At 41.4% G+C, this 17631-nt stretch overlaps 1 protein-coding gene across 1 annotated transcript in view; it reads right to left on the bottom strand.

The window, feature by feature from the left end:
- The window catches only part of syt7a (synaptotagmin VIIa), a 91692-nt gene that overhangs the window by 50218 nt on the left and 23843 nt on the right, over positions 1–17631 (bottom strand). The window contains exon 2 of the mRNA XM_080874810.1: positions 3838–3941. Within this exon, the coding sequence (XP_080730936.1) occupies positions 3838–3941 (104 nt within the window). The remainder of the gene's footprint in view (positions 1–3837; positions 3942–17631) is intronic.

Below are 17631 nucleotides of genomic sequence, written 5' to 3'. Positions count from 1 at the left end.
TACCAGACACGATTAGGTACTCATTTGTTTTCCTTCAGAACTATCTTAATTCTTCATTGCATAGATTAAACAAGGGGCTGGAAACAGTCCTCAAAGGTGCTTTACTGGTTTGAGATCTGGTGACTGCAGGCCATTAGAGTACTGCTATGTTCAGGAAACTAGCTTGAGATTATCTGAGCCTTGTGACATGGTGTGTTATTTTAAAAAGATGGGTACACGGTCTTGGCATGGTCAGCAACAGTACTCAGGTAGTTTCCACTCAGGGACCCAGAGTGAGCCATGAAAATATATTGCACACCATTAGACAATGACCAGCCTGCACAGTTTCTATAAGGCAGGATGGATCCATGCTTTCATGCTGTTTTTGCCTAATTCTGACCCTACCATCTGAATGTTAAAGGACCAATTAAGACTCATCATATCAGGACATTTTTCTTTTCAATATTCAATATTTTATTTTGTTTTTTTGCACCTGTATGAATTGTAGTCATTGGTGCCCAGTGTGGTCTGCTGTGGCTGTAGCCAATCTGCTTCATGACTTGACGTGCTATGATTTCAGAGATGCTCTTCTGCAAACCTTTATAACAAGAGAGTTGAGTTCCTGTTAGCTTCCTTTCAGCTTGGAGCAGTCAGGCCATTTTCCTCTGACCTCTGTCATCGACAAGGTATTTTTGCCCAGAGATCTGCCGCTCACTGAACATTTTCTCTGTAGAGATGTTGGTGTGGGAAAATCCCAGCAGGTCATCATTTTCTGAAATACTCAGACCAGCCCATCTTGACCTTGTCTAAATGTATAAATGCACTGAGTTGCTGCCATGCCACTGGCATTAACAAGGATGTGAACAGGTAAACCTAAAAAAGGGGAGGTGAGTGTATTCCTCTTAGCCTTCTTTTCACAAATCAAATATTAGCTTAAAAGCCTGATTGTAATGTAAAATTACCCCATTTTTTAATTAAATCAAAGCCAGGTCCAATTAAAATAAATCTGTGATATTGGCTGCCTTCTTCTTTATTCTTGCTATTGTTAGAAAGCATGACATTTGCAAGAAGAAGAAAAAAGCTTTCTGTTTTATAGATGATAACATATCCAACATAGTGCTAGAAATAAGCTCCTGAAAACAATGCAAATAAAAACTATAAAAAAACAACTATAATAACTGTGGTGTGAGGACAGTTGCCCACGCAGGGTCATAAGGCCTAAAGATCGGCCCCCTATCCCAGCCCCCTGCTCCTCTGTGGCTGCTGCACAGCACTATCACAGGATGGAAATAAGATCCATTTACAGCAGTGCTCTGGAGAGGACCTAAGGGACTTTCCAAGGTAGTGGCAGCAGAACTACCTCCATCCACAGCAGAAAACTGGGAGTCATTCACTGCTCCATTTACTTTAAAGTGGAATATCAAATATAATGTGATGTTCCACTGAAGCAAACAATAGAAAGCCTGTGTTGTACCTCTGTTGCATTTCAGCACAGATCATTTCCTCCCTATATGTTGTAATGGCATCAAGAAGTAATCTAGATACAGTCACCTTGCTGGCGATACAAATGATATTATGTAGTGAGACATGTGGTGTGTGGAGCCTGTTGCAGTGCCAAATTCTGCCATCTGTGGACCAGTAAGTTTAACAGCAGCGTGATGGTGAGCTCAAATAAATAGGAGTTGGAGCCAACAATAAATGTGAAATAGGTGACCCGTGTTCCTCGGTTGTACAAGCACAGAATGAACCTGAAACCAATTAACTTTAGAGGCATGTGAATATAAAAAAATTTAAAAAAAGAATCAGTCAGCCAAAGTGCCACCAGCCCTGTCTAAAGAGTGGTTGCCTCCCTTTAATCAATCACATTTCATACCACATAATCACGATGACATGCCCCCTGTCAGAGGTCAGTCTTTATGATCTGGTTCTTCCCATCGAGTGGACTGGTGCTGACGCTGTATCAGCACTCTTTAGAAATGCTGAGATGGTCATATTTAGGAGGTTAATTAGTACCCTACTACAGTGTTTATCAGCCTATTTCATCTAATGTACTCATACAGGCTGTCAGATGGACTCAACAACCCTTTCATCAACAGCACCTCATTAGAATTCATGTTAAAGTGGATGTGGATTGCTTTCAGCTGTTTGCTTTTAGCGACAATATTGATCGGATTTTAAGCGAACTGTCTTAGCCATTTAACTATAAATACAACTAATACTCCATTAACAAGTGATCATAATATTTAGCAAACTATCTGAATGGTTTATCCATTAGTTTTAGCTCACAGTTTCATTGTTTTAGCTGTACTGTTAGCTAATGCCTTAACTAATAGCCACAGTTTAAGCTAGCTATGGTCATTCCTAAATCATTTATCTGTTCCTTTATGTTTTCTTTATTGTGATCCTTTTTGTTAGCTTATACCCATTCTTCTCAAAGCTGTTTAGTTCCACTCAATTGTTGAGTTAAATGTATTTTTGTGGCAAACACATGATAATGTTTCTATGAATCTCATAACCCATTTGGAAATCACTATAATGCTGCTTTTTACAGGGACTCCTTAGACTGAGAAAGGGCCTTGTCATTTTGCAAAAGTCTTTAAGTTGGTCCCATTGGATACATAGTTTCTTTCTAAACCTTTTACAGAGTACTTTCTATTGCATAATTGTTTGAGTTTTTAAAAAGCTGTATTATTCACAGGACAACAAAGAGTCAGTTCAAAGTCCATTCACTGCAAATATATGAATGTCTTATTTTTTATTGTTCAGTTAGAAACCATCTTATGATCCTGTCATCCTCTTCTGATAAACTTCTAGAAGAATCGATGAATAGCTGTTTAAAAAGTTAGATAAAATTAATTCTAATCCAGATACAGTGATTCAACTACTTACACACTAATTAATGATTAGCAGTTAATACAAAACACTGTAAAATCATTATTAATAATCCCGTTTTGGTTAGTGCTAAGAAAACTCAAAATAATGAGGCAAAATGAGTTTTCAAAACTTGTTTCCAAGAGTTTTGGCAACTCAAATTTGTTGTTAAGCTAATTACTATATTCCTGTGAGGTGAACAGTAAAATTATAGCTTCAGCAGCATATATTTCTACCATCAAAACAAGTTAGAAATGTTTGTTGAATTTAAAAAAAGTTCCAGTTCCAGTTAGTAATGTAAAATTTGCATTTACAACTTTCATTTCCTCTGTTATTTCCCACAGTAAATCAATCCACATATATACCTTGGCACAGATTTCAATGCCAGATGCAATCCTCCCATTTATCCAGGCTTATGACCAGCAAGGGCTGAATACTAGTGCGTGTACTGGAAAAGTTGGATTTGTGTTTCCTGTCACTTCTAAATCAGGGAACTTATGCTTGATTCGCTATCTTGCTAACCTCACAGGAATATTGTAATTAGACAATTAATGATAATAATAAGTAATTAACAAGAAAATTCAACTTGCTAGAAGTAAAGTCAACAATAACAGTCAAGTAGCGCTAGCTGTTAATAACAAGACTACTACTTGCAATGCTGTATTTGAATTGTCAGTCCACAATTAATCCGTCCACATAAATTGTTGCGTTCGAAATTTCTCAACTGCACAAAATATTTGCACAGACTTTCTTAATAGCTGCACACATTGTACTTTTTTGATGATGCTCTGAAATGTCTTTTTTTTGTAGCAAACCCACACTGTTTATTTAAGGCTCTCTGATTACTGAAGGATAATGGGGTGGCAACAAATGTGACTGGAAGCTACAGTGTATCTGTTAGTGAAGCTCGTGTGTGTGTGTGTGTGTGTGTGTGTGTGTGTGTGTGTGTGTGTGTGTGTGTGTGTGTGTGTGTGTGTGTAAACTCACCAGCTTGCGCTGACACCAACCACAGACGCCACAAAGAGCCACCAGCCAAACAGCACACACTGTCACTGCAAGGGAGACCAGGAACACACTGAGGGACACTGAGCCTGTGCACAAACACACACACATACAGGAGGGTGGAAAGAGATTTTTTTTTAAATGTGAGTGATGGTTTTTGGTACACACACAGGTATTTTCTTCAACATGTGTAAAATAGAAACATGGAGGACATTGTACATCATGTTGTCAAAGGGTGCAACCCAAAAGAAAGCAGGGATTTCTCTCACCACGTTTAATTGAATAGCCGAGCAGAGCTCCCTTTTTTTCTTTTTTTTTTTTACATTCTCATAAAAACCTAAGAAATACAATCTCATCACCAGCCCTTTCATGCCGGAGCGTTTCAATACCTTTCCAATAAGGAGTGGAGCCAGGCATCACTCAGATGCACACACATCACTGTCACTGTGTCACAGCTTGTTAAGTGACAGTCTGAAAGTGGAGGGAGGAGGGGGAGAGAGGAGGAGGAGAGGAGAGGCTGACAATACAAGAGAGCTCATGATTTATGGGTATCGGTAGATGCCCAGCGAGAGAGGTGGCTCTGGAAGAGAGTCATAAAAAAACATCATCTATTGCTGCTCACATGTGTCTCAGTGTGTGACTGAGTCAGAATAGATTCACACATCAGCACTCTTGAGTTTTCAATTCCACATTCTCTCACATTTAAAACAACTGGATGGGCTTCACTTTGCAGCACGAGGACAGACGGCCTCACTGAGCTTTTCTTATCTGCGCTGCAGGAAAGATGGCTATGTATTCAAATTCAGGATTTCTTTCTAACTGATTCTAAAACATACAGCGATAAATGGATGTCAGGATACATTTTCACACCCACAAGTGATAAACAATGACAAACAGGCAGGCTTTGGCTTTCAGTTACTGGGTTTGCCTTCCTCCCAGCTGCTGTCTTCTTTCCTTCCTTTGCTTGTCATAACTGCCCTTTCCATTAAGGATACACCAATATACCAGCCAGACGTGGGGCCGGTACTGGCCGTAGGCCTACAGGCAAATGCGATGGCATTAAGTAATGGCAGTGGTGTTGCATTAATTTTTGTGCCGGCCTAACGATTAAAGACAGTGGGATGAAGATGTCATGGTAGCTTTTTGTTGATTTAGGCAATTAAAATCTTAGGCATTGTATTAGAGTTTGACGTTTTGGATTAAAGTTATCCTCTGATTTCACTATACTCTGATTTCATTACTATTCTAGCAATTTTCAGCCTTGTTTCTTGCTTGATTTATTTATGTGACTTATGTATGTATGTATGTATATATATGTATATATTGTACTATTCTTAGTTAGCGTATTGTCTGTCTTGTCTTAATGTTGGTTTAAAATGGAGCACTGTAACAAAAAATAATTTCCCCCAGGGATCAATAAAGTATTCTGATTCTGATTCTGATTCTGATTGATTAGTTTTATCGTTGCACTGTGATATCTGGTCCCTGTTTGTGTCACGCTCTGAGTTGGAGATTGTTATTCATCCCTCTATCTCGTCACGTCTGGATTATTGTAATTCGTTGTTTACTCATCTTAACAAAACGTCCTTGGAGCATCTGCGGGTTGCCTTCTAGGTACTCGCATGACACAGCGCTGCTAATTCAGCTGCAGAGACTCTCCATCAACTCCAGACTTTTTTTTTCTTTTAGAGTTTTGCATGGACAAGCACAAGAACTTTACATCCATGCATCGCCAGGAGGTCTCTGAGGTCATGTGATCAGGCTCAAAACTAGACAGAGATTTTGCAACACTGGAAAGCTCTCTCACTGAGACCTTTGGACGTGGCGATGGCTTTTCAAAGGCAATTTAAACTTGCCTTTCTGCATGGTGGTATAGCAGGTAGTTTTTTTGTAGTGTAGTGCTTTACACATTTGCCTAACAAGCAAAAAAAAATCACAGCTTCAATCCTGGGAGACGACACGCTTTTCTGGAATGCATCGGCCCAGGAGTGAGTTCCGAGGGATCTGGAATGTGGCAATAGTCCCGTCTTCTCTTTGTCTGCTGTTAAAGTGTCTGTTATGCCTTCCTCTGTGAACTTGTGCACCTTTGGCTTCAATAAAAGGTTTTTTATTGTTATTTACATCCCACGTCCTGCATTTGGGTCCATCCTTCAGCACTCCACACATCAACTCCTTTCACAGAAGAGTTAAACGACTTCAAAACAGTCGAATTACTTCTTTATAACAAAGATGTCTTTGTGACCCTGACATAAAAGAGCCAAAATAAAGAGCCAAAAAGTATTTTAAACCTTGGCATCAGCCCATAATTTACCATCACTGCATCCTTACTTTTCATCTCCCTTCTCTGTCACATCTTTTGCCTTATTGTCCACCTTGCCATCTCCTCGGGGAACTGACGTGACTAGAAAGGAGTAATAGTGGCAGGTGATATTTCATAGGGAAAGTCTGAATGGGATCTCCATTTTATTCGCGCTTTCCCTCAACCTGAACCGCTGTTTTCAAGTCACTGAGACACCCGAGGCCACTTCAGAAAAGAGAGAGCAAACTCAACCACACAAGCATTGCCACACACGGAGTCTTTGTGGGACAAAGGATGGTTATTTTGTCTTATAACATTTTATTTTGGGGTGCAAAAGAATCATTTAGTTTGCGCATTAGAAAAAAAAAACCTTGAACCCTGGATGGGGAAATATAGGCAACACAGACTGTGCATCCCTTATAAAAATAAATAAATAAATAAATAACAAGTAATGTCGTCCTTTTATTTTTCCTTTATCAATGTTCCTGCTGACTGTCCTCATTTCAGCTAAGCAAACAACCTAAAATGAGGAATAGTGTTGCCAGGTCCTTCTTTTTACCTGCCAATAGCTGGTTTGTGTTAGCCACCTTAGACTCTCAACAGGAGCCAGTAAATTATATCATTTATTACAGTTTAAATGCTTGTTTACCGGTGTGTCTGTCGATCCACTTTTAAATATGTCCCTGCACCATTGTGACCAGCTAATGATTTGTGTACTCTGTGGAGCTTTCCTAGAAACAAGATTTGGCTTACATTCAGTGCTTTCTAAACAAAATGTCGGCATCCTTGACTTTTAACACAATGAACCTATTTCACACAGCGCCACATTTAATTTCATTATGTAGCAATAATAATGTTTTTTGCATTTCTTGTCAAGTTCTTACCACTCTTAGATCAGCTGTAAACTGAGAAAACAATAAACGCACAAAAAGCCTCAACCACGCAACTCCTTCAGCAGCTCTGTGTCGTGAGCTGCTTGCAGATGTTTCTGTGGATTTTCAGACTATAGCGACAGAAAGAATACGTGTCTTAACCGGCGCCAGCGGGAACTGAACTTTGCTCTGTGTGGCTGATGGAAACCTGCTTTTACACCTGTATCGCCTGCAAGATAAGAATCCTAAACATCTCAAACATTAGACACTACCTGAGTTTATCTCCTGATTACAGAGACTGACCCAGACTGGAAAAAAAGGCACAATCCAGCTCGACTGAACATGCACTGATTGTACAGATACAGTAGATATAATCAGCATAATAGTCTTTATCCATCCATCTGTCTTTATCAACAGACGGGCTACTAATGGTAAAGAAGAGCAAACATGCCCCTCTGAGCATGAGAGGGTCAGTGAAACGCACCCATATCCTGAATGATGATTATCTCTATTCATAGCGGTTTGAAAATAGATGCCATGTACTCTGCTACTGTATATTCACAGAGAAGTCAATAAAGCAGAGTCCATTAGATGCTATGACATCAGCGAAGGGAGTGATAGATCTTAAATAAGGAGAGCTGAACTAGTGTCCAGCTATGGCTTGTGGTAGCTGCAGAGCTAAGTGGCTCTCTGATGGCTATTTTGAACTGTGGAAGAGGTTGGAGACTCAGGTGGATATGTGAAAGCCAGCAGCTGATGTAGGGTCCTGTATTCTCTCTGAAGGTCGGAGGGTGTGGGGGGGTGTGCTTTATGAGCTGTGTCAGTCATGAGAGCTAAGGGAGTAAAAAGCTTCCAACTAAAACGCAGTCCAAAGAGGCCATGCTACTGCTCTCAGTAATGGACAGCTGACTTCTACTTTCCACTTCATGGGATATGTGCTCCTTTTTTGGGAAACACTATAGACAGCTATAGCATGCAGGCTGAGGGATGACGAGAAGGAAATGCACTGCTTCTGCAGTATTATGAAGATATGCAAATCTTCAGCGCCACGGCTGTGGAGGAAAAAGAAGCATCATTAGAGTAAGAGAAGCCCGAACAACACGCAGCTATCACAGCACTCAGGAAATTCAATTTATCTTTCCCCGTGAACACTACAAAACTTTTAGCCTGAAATCCTCGAGCAGGTGATACATTAGCGAGGTGGAAGATAAAACTTGTATGCCGGAGCTGAAATAAGGTTTCCACTTGAAGTTAAACGAGGGCAGCAAACATAAAATGCAATCTTTACCATATGTAACCAAGTAACGAAAGAAAGGACCCTTTTTAAATGAAGGCTGGTGGAAAATGGCACCACTCAGTAAAAACTGACAAGTGAGCTAAACGAGCCATTGAACCCTTTGATCAGAAGCTTTTAGAAGTCAGAGCACTCTTGAACTTGAAAGTCGCTTGTTTGCTTGAGATTTCAGTGGCGATCGCTTTTTATATGTACATAAAAGAGAAAATAAATGGCACTACATACTGGTGTGAGTGGTGACGGTGATGTTGTAAATGAGCCTGCAATAAAAACCCCTTTCAGGACAACAAAGCGCTTCGTGTAGGAGGTTAAATGTGGACGGCTAACGAGAACTTGCAGGAAATATCAAAGCGCAGACTCTTTTGCATAGAGTGTATGGCTAGCAGCATTGAGGGATAAAATGCACGTAGGAGATCTGGTGCACATGAAGTGAGGTAAGCCAGGCAGAAAGGGACCAATCCTCGGGGGGGGAGAGAAGAAATTGCTCATTGGACAGGCGGAACTGGAGCAGCATCCAGTCAGCAAAGCTGCCATACCTCATCTTTATGTACTGACTGAGGTGGAGAGGCCAGTGCCTTAGAAGCTCTAGGTGAAAAGCTCATAGCCTAATTGCCACTTCAATGTCCCTGCTTCTTGTACTTGAGCCTGGGCTCTGCCCTCTTTATATCCACTGAGCTGCGGGGTAATCCTTAGATGTCACTCAGATGTCTTCACAGTCTGTCCCCTCTGAGGCAGAATCTGTGCGTAACAGCAGAAATGGTATTTACCTCCAGGTATATTGTAATACTGAGCATTTCAATTTGCTTCTATCTACCTTCTGGCTCAATTCGGAGCTCAGATAATTTCCAATGTTTGCAGCTGGCGTCTCAAGACAAAAGGCTAGATGTCAGTAAACAGCGCATGCATACGAAGGCACACAAAATAAATATTTCGCCTTTTTCTCAGTTGCACAAAATAATTTGAGTGGGAAGAGTCTAAAAAACATTCAGCAGACGAGATGTGGATATAATGAAAAATGATTGCAGTTCCAGGTAAATAATGCAGTTGATGAGGTGACATTTAACACAGTGAGCACAGAGCTGGATGCTGGAAATGCTGCAGAGTGCTCAAAGAATGACCTGCTGTTTTGGCATGTTTCATCACATTATTGTAAAGCCAGGCAGTCTGGCGAGGCTCAATAGGTATTTGCTCGCGAAAGAACGCCACTTCAAATAGGACGGACGGAAGATTATTGACAGTTCTATCCTTCTTGCAGACAACAATGTGAGCCGGTTGGTGGGTGCATATTGGTATTTGATTCAAAAAACAAAGCAGCTCTTCTGGAAATGTCAAATATCTCCTAATCGTTCCTTTTTTGGAAAAATCCTTTCTGAATTAATTTTCTGCCCCAAAGTCGTGTCATTTTATATCAACAGCACTTGGTTTAAAAGAAGTGTTTTCAGGGTTTTGGTACCTGGACCCTGGACTCTTGCTTCTCAGGTGTCAATGCTTTCCATCCCTTTATGTTAGCATGCGGTGATGATAACTGTGCAAAACCATACCAGACAGCATAATGTAAATCCCAATTCACAGTGAAACCTGGAGCCCCATGTGCTGCAATCACTGGGATGTGTAAAGTAACCAGTGAAGTTGTGACAGGTGGCGAGCACCTGTGGTTAGAGTGTCTCTTGCATCCGCTGTAGGCTACAGGGACTTGTGCCGGTTTTCTGTCCATATATGCTCTCAGTGGCTCAGCTGCAACACTGTTGTGCCATGACAGAGCCTGTTTCACAGCAAGAGGACAGCCGCCTACGTCTGTCTTAGATGAAGGGTAAGCACAGTGACAATCTGAGCTGGAGTTTGACCAACAAAGCATCACGTGGCACATGCCTGGTGTCACCTATAATGCCACCATCACCCTATTAGCACCTCTGACAGTGAACGGATGAATCAACCATAAAATCCAACAAAATCTGGGCAGTAGGGGTGTAAAATGAGCTGCAGCTATGATAGAATGTTTAAATATTTATAAGGGAATGAAATAAAGTTCTCAGTCTGCCATATAGCTGTTATATAAAATATCATTTAAAGTTAGACTGTGGAGTTTACTTGTCAACAAACTTATATTTACATCAACTGTTACCAATACACATAATACGTGTATCCCTGAGGCAAAGATCTGGACATCTCATATCATGGATAATCTTAATTTTAGTATATGATCTGCTTTTATGAGAAATCATGTTCTTAGCATCTGGGTTTTTCCAAGGGTAGCTGGATAGGCAGAGACCACCCTCATTAACTTCTGATGCACACCCGGTCATTTTGTTCTATAAGCAGGCCTGAAATGTGGCAGAAGCCACTCCTTATATAAAAGAACTTCAAAGCTTGCTCCTAGACTTGCAAAGGGTAAAGAGTTAATATTTTTGAAACCAGCCTCAAATGCCCATTAAAAGAACTGCAGCTTTTGGCCCTTGGCAATGGCAGTTTTATTTATATAGCACATTTCATTGCATGGTCCTTTTTTCATTTTTCAGCCTCGTGGTTGCCGACCGGTGCATCGCTGCATTTTTTTGACACATTACCAACATCTATAGATTAATCCAACAGTGTGACACCTGCGTAGTAATGTGTATTATGTCAAAAGAGCACTCACATGTGTGTCCCCATGAGGATGCCCAAGACAAATAGCTCTAAAGCTCCACTAGAATCCCCAAATCTTATGAGGTAGTGTTAAATACAACAGAAGGAATCTGTATGTATGTATTTATCCTTTGGCAAAATAATACAATAACTCAATAATACAAATGGTTTTCTTATCTACTGTATGCTACTAGTAAATACTCACAAGTGTCGGTGATAAATAAGCAGCAGCCTGCTCATGGACAGATGCTCACAGAATAGACTGACAGCTTAACTTCTGTGTGGTAAATATGCCTGTAATAAACTGTCAGAATAACAGCTGAATCTTTCTGTATATATAATTCGTTACACTTTTGGCTGCACATTGTTCTTTGGATTATCATTTTGTTAAAGCCCACACTACCCTGTAGGAAACAGTGTGCTATCAATAAATTATATATTTGTATTTTAACTCCACACACTGATTTATAACATTTCTTCTTTCTCCTTGTTGTTGTGATCTCACCGAGGGGTTAATGAATATTATCTACTTCTAATTTTGATTGGACGAGTGATAAAGTTGACATTCAGCTTACATCCATTTCTTCTGTCTTTGATAAGGACTTTATCCTGTCTGCACGGTCTGATCTATCACGTAATCTATCAGTGTGTCTGCTATAATTTCTCCCCCAGCTCAGCCTCAGAAAGACTGAATTAACTGGTCAGATTGAAATGAATGGTTTTCATATGTAAGTCTCAAAGACGCTCTCTTTGAGAAGGCAGACTTGTGTTTGTAAGTGTGCGTCTGCCTCGCATCAAACGCACATTAATAATGGATTACAGTTGTTTGTTGAAGGATGCCTGAAAAAACAAAAACACTACTTAAAAGGAGGTTAACTCATCTGCCTGCTTGGACTGCAATTTATCATTTAATCATTTCTTTAATTATTTCATTTTCTCATTAATTTACCTCTTTACCTGATGCTCCTCAGGTCAGATTAACCATCACGCCTTCCTCAGACTTGACCACTCTCCTCTCTTTTAAATACTCTTCGCACTTTTCCCCTCCTGGGTGTCATTTTGGGATAAATGACTGTTACGTACGGACAGACGCCTGGTCAAACCAAATGAGCTTCTCTTGGCTCCTAAGCTTGAGGATGTTATGGCTCCTTCACACCGTTACAAGCAACCTATTATTCACCAGTCCCACTGGTGCCCTTGAACGTATTGATTTAAGTCCTCGTGGTGGCTGTTGATACTCTGGAGGTGGACTAGTGTCCATCCCTGTAATGAGTGTCTGAGCTTTAAACTAAGTCAACCATGACTACCATTATTCTAGGTTGAAGGGCATTAAATTGCCTCTATATACCCTATGCTATTTGTTCTAAGAAGGGTCAGGGCTCACAATAAACAGTTTATTGAATTGTTTGATACACTTTTCCCCTGGTGTCTCCATTTTTTCCCACATTTTCCTTATTACTCAGGCTGCGAACTTGTTAAAGGAGACCTATTATGTCCATTTCCAGCTGTAGAAGAATCTCATTGTTGGAGTTTTACACGATTGCCAGGTTTTATTTATCCTATATGAGCCCTCCTGCTCAGCCTATCCTGTTCTTTTAGCTCCTCTCAGTTTAAGGCCACCCTCCCTTTAAGTAAACTATCCTTTTCTTTTTTTGGCCCGCCAAAACAAAAGGTTTGAACGGCATGTGGCTGGTTCTCATAGTTAGAGCTGTATGTCTAAGATTACCACATTAGTCTATGTTATTATGTATGACATAAGTTCATTTATCATAAACAAATTATATCTGGGAATCCACTGACTATTGTCTCCCTGGCCTGGGGAGCCGATAGCTATCAGCTAGGTTTTAGCTGATAGGAGAAGCACCCAGTTTGGTTTTCTCCTGCCATAGTCCATCTGCTTCAAGGTTCAATGTGTTGTGTATACACTGGTTGTTAGTTGGCTTACTGTTGCCTTCCTACCAGCTTGAAGCAGTTTGGCCTTTCTGAACTGCTGCTCACTCGATAGTTTCTCTTCTTAGGACCATTCTCTGTAAAACCTAGAAATGGTTGTGGGGGAAAAATCCCAGAAGATCAGAAGTTTCTGAAATAATCAGACCAGTCCATTTGCCATCAAAAACCATGCCACACTCAAAGTCACTTGAATCACCTTTCTTGCCCATTCTGATGCTCAGTTTGATCTTCAGCAGGTTATCTTGATGTTTACATGTCTAAAATGACATTAATTTACATTAATAAGCCATTGAACAGGTATACTTAATAGAGTAGCTGGTGACTATCTGGTTATAGAGGTTCAAGGCAAAGATTCAAAATCCTTATTAGTCAATGATCCACAGAGGTCACTAAAATAGAAAATTCTTCTTGTCCTTGTGTTTACTTTCTCATATGCACCACTGAGAAGCTTTTCATTTAAATGAATCTTGTAATCTCGTGTCCAGTTCCCCTTAATGTATTCACCCTGTGATCCCACTGAATATTTAGCTCTTGCAGTTGGTTAATGTTATGTTTACATCACAGCAGTAAACACTGGTTAATCCATTCCTTATATTTTTATCAGGGCCTTCTTTGGCTGTGGTGAGGCTTAAAAGAGCCACCATCCTTCAAAGTCTTCCAATGCTGTGTGCATTACTACAGATATGTTTACATAACGTGGAGAAATGCAAAGCGTGACGGAGCTGCTGTGCCTGGTTACTGCATGGTTGTACACAGTCGCTGCCACCGGTACAGCCCTTTTAATTTTTTCCCTCACATTTTCTTTTATTTTGTTCCAATAGTCATCGTCATCAAAGCTCAAAATGGTTATAGTCTTTAGCGCCAAACATTTTTCCTGGCTCCTCTGACTTCCTACGCCTACTCGACGTTCACTTTTTACCACCTTCTTCTCTGTGTGCCTCTCCTGTAACTTCTAATTTATAGCTGCATCGCTTTTCACCATCTGTGTTGAAAGTTGTTTTTTAGCCGAAGCCCTCCTAAAAATGCGCACATGTGCTCAAAGCTGCACGCACCAACACGCACACATATTCTTCCACTTGACACAGCTTAAGCACAATGACATGAGTGGGAACGCATGCACTTTAGGGATGTGAAGAAACCAAGAAAAGTGGAGAGAGAACAGTGCAGGAAAAAGCAGAGTGGGAGTGAGGGAAGAGAGATTCAACTGTAATGCTATTGAGAAGCAATTTGTGAAGCTTGTGCATATGCATGCAGGCCTACAGTCCCCATCTGCCCACATCATCAGCTCACTGCTGGTGACATCAACCAAGACAAAGAGGTTTCGGATGCTCCAGATGTATTATGTGGGTGGTATTATAAAATCTAATCCAAGTCAAAGTCAATTGTATTTGCCTAAGGATACCAAGTTGCATGCATTCGTGGCATGTGTTTGTATGCGTGCACGCGTGCGTGTGTGTATGCGCTATTTTTTAATCGATGTCTAACTTCCTGCACTACACTTACATGAAAAAATATTAGCCTAAATATTCTCTGTCTTTCAAAAGTGGGAAAACAATTATTGAGGGTGTAATTAAAGTATTGGCAGGACAAGTGCAACTTTAATTGAATGACAGCTAAATGACAGCTAAATGACAGTGAAGCGGCCTAGACTCCGCGTATCCGTTATGGTTTATATAAAATCTCATCAAACTACACAATGAGCTCGGCTTAAGGCATTCACACGACTATTCTCGTCCCAGACGGTCACACATCTACAGAGCAAAGTTCATATGAAAATGCCAGACAGACTCCATTTGTCATAAATGAATTAATTTTGATTCATGGCTACCTGGAGGGCGCTACCTTTGCCTTCTTCATTCAATTAAAGGCTGCTTGTAAAACGCACTTTATTACCTGTCTGGACAGACTTGGCAGTAAAATCCCAGAACCTTCCTTAGCTTCTAGCTAGAGGTTAAAGTATTGACTCGGCCACAACCCAGCCAAAGTCATCTCCCTTTAGACTCCATAAAAAAGCCACTAAAACGCGAACCTTAAGTGACCCGATGCCAGCCTTGCGTGTGTGTCTTTCTGTACGTCCACCTTAAATGTAGGTCTTTCTGCAAGTGGCGTTCCCTTTCCACTGAGTCAAAACCTCACGCTGATAACCTCAGCTGGTGCGATGAGTGATCACCCTGCCTCTCCTGTGACCGCAATGTTCTCGGCGGCTGGTGTCAGGAGCGCTGACAACAGGAGGATGTGCAAGTGTGCGACAGCTAAGTGAGACGGAGTGAAAGGTTCGTTTAGAGGAAAAATAAATGGGTCCGGTGTCTTTGTATGTGCAACAGGCAGCCAAGCTGTAATTTACACTGTCATAGGAGCACAAAGGGAGAACAGGCCAACACCACTATAGGGTGCATTATATTTGTTCAGTGACTTCTGCTCTCATCTGATGGAACGGAGAATTCCCAGGTGACCTTTCTCGTCAGAGGCCTGTGCATTAATGGTTAAGCTCCACTACGGCCCGACTGATCCTGTTCTCTACACTGTTGCGAAATGTGCGGAGGCCCGAGGGACAGCACTGCATTGGCTTTGTGTCAGGAGAAGATTTAAATACCCCTCTGCATTTAGATTCCAGCTGGAGTGACACCACAGAAAATAACCCTCATTAGCATCAGGCAATGTCAAAGGAAGGACAAATTAAAGTAATGAAATGTATCCTCTCTTAACGGCGACTCTTTAATGTATCTTCTTCCTCTGACTCAAAGCGGCTTTCTTCCAAAAAAAAAAGAAAAAAGAACACATTTGATAATTAATTATTTAAATGAGTGAAGTTTCACTTTTTTGGAGACAGACAGCTCTATATAAACATAATTTCATTTTCATAAGCACGGGGTCATCGAGGAAGGGCCTTCAGCGCTGCTGTCTGTTGCTTGACTGCTCATTGATGTGTTTGCTTGTAAAACTGTCAACAATTTACAGCTGGGTAGTACCCAGCAGACTGAGACTTATTGACGATGCCACGCAGCTGCTCGATGCGGCAGGCTACAGTCGAGCTCATGGGAAATATAGTTTTCCACAGCTTACCGGTCCTTGTGGCCTTCGCTTCTGCGGGGAGTGCTCTGTGATTTTTCCTTCCACATTAAGTCAATTATACAACACCTGAGGACACTTCAAGCCCAGCTCCACGTTGTAACAGCTTGTCTTAATTCTTCCTCACTAGCATATTAATACAAGCTGCTGTGACAATGCTTTACACTCACAAGGAGGGCCTGCTCCTGCAGTCAATACCACCTCTGTGTTACAGCTTGGGAGTGGCCGTATTACTCGCAGTACTGTGCGTGTCACTATTTGTCCATCCATCCATCCATTCGCTTCCGCTTATCCTTTTCAGGGTCGCGGGGGGCACTGGAGCCTATCCCAGCTGTCATAGGGCGAAAGGCGGGGTACACCCTGGACAGGTCGCCAGTCTGTCGCAGGGCTAACACACAGGGACAGACAACCATTCACACTCACATTCACTCGCACATTCACACCTAGTGGCAATTTGGATTATCCAATTAACCTATCCCCACAAGCTGCATGTCTTTGGACGGTGGGAGGAAGCCGGAGTACCCGGAGAGAACCCACGCAAACACGGGGAGAACATGCAAACTCCACACAGAAAGATGGTGAAATTGAACTCAGGACCTTCTTGCTGTGAGGCAACAGTGCTAACCACTGTGCCACCGTGCTGCCCGTCACTATTTGTCATGTCAGCCAATACTGCAAAGTTTTCCATCTGGCTGGCAGGGGCAGCGGTGAACTAATGGCAGGCTTGGCTGTCATTAAGCAGAGCGATACACACCCAGAGCTCTCATATCTACTTGACATTATCACCCTAACATCATGACAAGGATGCCATTTGGCTAACTATTGCTGGCATAACTGAGGAAGAAAATAATAGAGGGAGTGTGAGTTCAGGCTGGAGAGGAATTAAGAGAGAGAGAAAGAGAAGAGATTTAAGTTATTACTGGAAATCACAGTAGACGTCTCTTCTGGCAGGGTAATAATGAGCAACACGGTATTTCCACCCGAAATATATAATTAAATGTGGAAAGCGGCAGTGCGCTGCTTTCCATCACTGTCTCAATTTACTTGAAACCCTCTTGAGAGCGCACAATGCTGAGCTGACCACATGTAAACTGAGTTGTCACAAACAATCTAACCGGCACTGCGACGGTTATTTATTGTAATTGGAATGAAAAGCTAAAGCTCTGAACTAACCTGATCTAAGGATGATTAATTAAGTCGCTTCAAGGAGCTACAGTTCTCGTCATGCATAATGGGTCAGATGAAAAAAGAAAAGTTTAAAAAGAAACAAAAAAACAAGCGATGCTATCAAGGCAGACTCTCAGCCTCCATGAGGTCTGTTAGATCACTAAAAGGACAAACGGGACAGTTGTGTGATCTGTATGCAACGTGACCTTTAAGCCAATCGGGGGGGGGGGGGGGGGGGGGGGCAGATTCCCGAAAGCCCCCAAAACAGTGGTTGCCGTTACATCAGATCTGGTTGCTTTGAACAGATTTTTCTGTATCATTACTGTTTCTAAAAAAAGATCTCACTCCGCTGTGCTCCTTGGAATAGGAGCGGGTTCAGTCAGAGGACAGGTTTAACAGTGCTTGTGTCATGGTTTTAAATAAGGTAGTTCTTTTTTTTTTTTTCTCTCTTCCCCCCCCTTCTCACCGTCTCTTCTCCTCTTTGGTTTTCTTTCTTTCTCTCCCCC

Source organism: Rhamphochromis sp. 'chilingali', assembly GCF_963969265.1.
Source record: "Rhamphochromis sp. 'chilingali' genome assembly, chromosome: 2".
Taxonomy (NCBI): Eukaryota; Metazoa; Chordata; class Actinopteri; order Cichliformes; family Cichlidae; genus Rhamphochromis; species Rhamphochromis sp. 'chilingali'.
The sequence above is the reverse complement of the archived record's forward strand: the minus strand, read 5'-3'. Positions and strand labels throughout refer to the sequence as shown.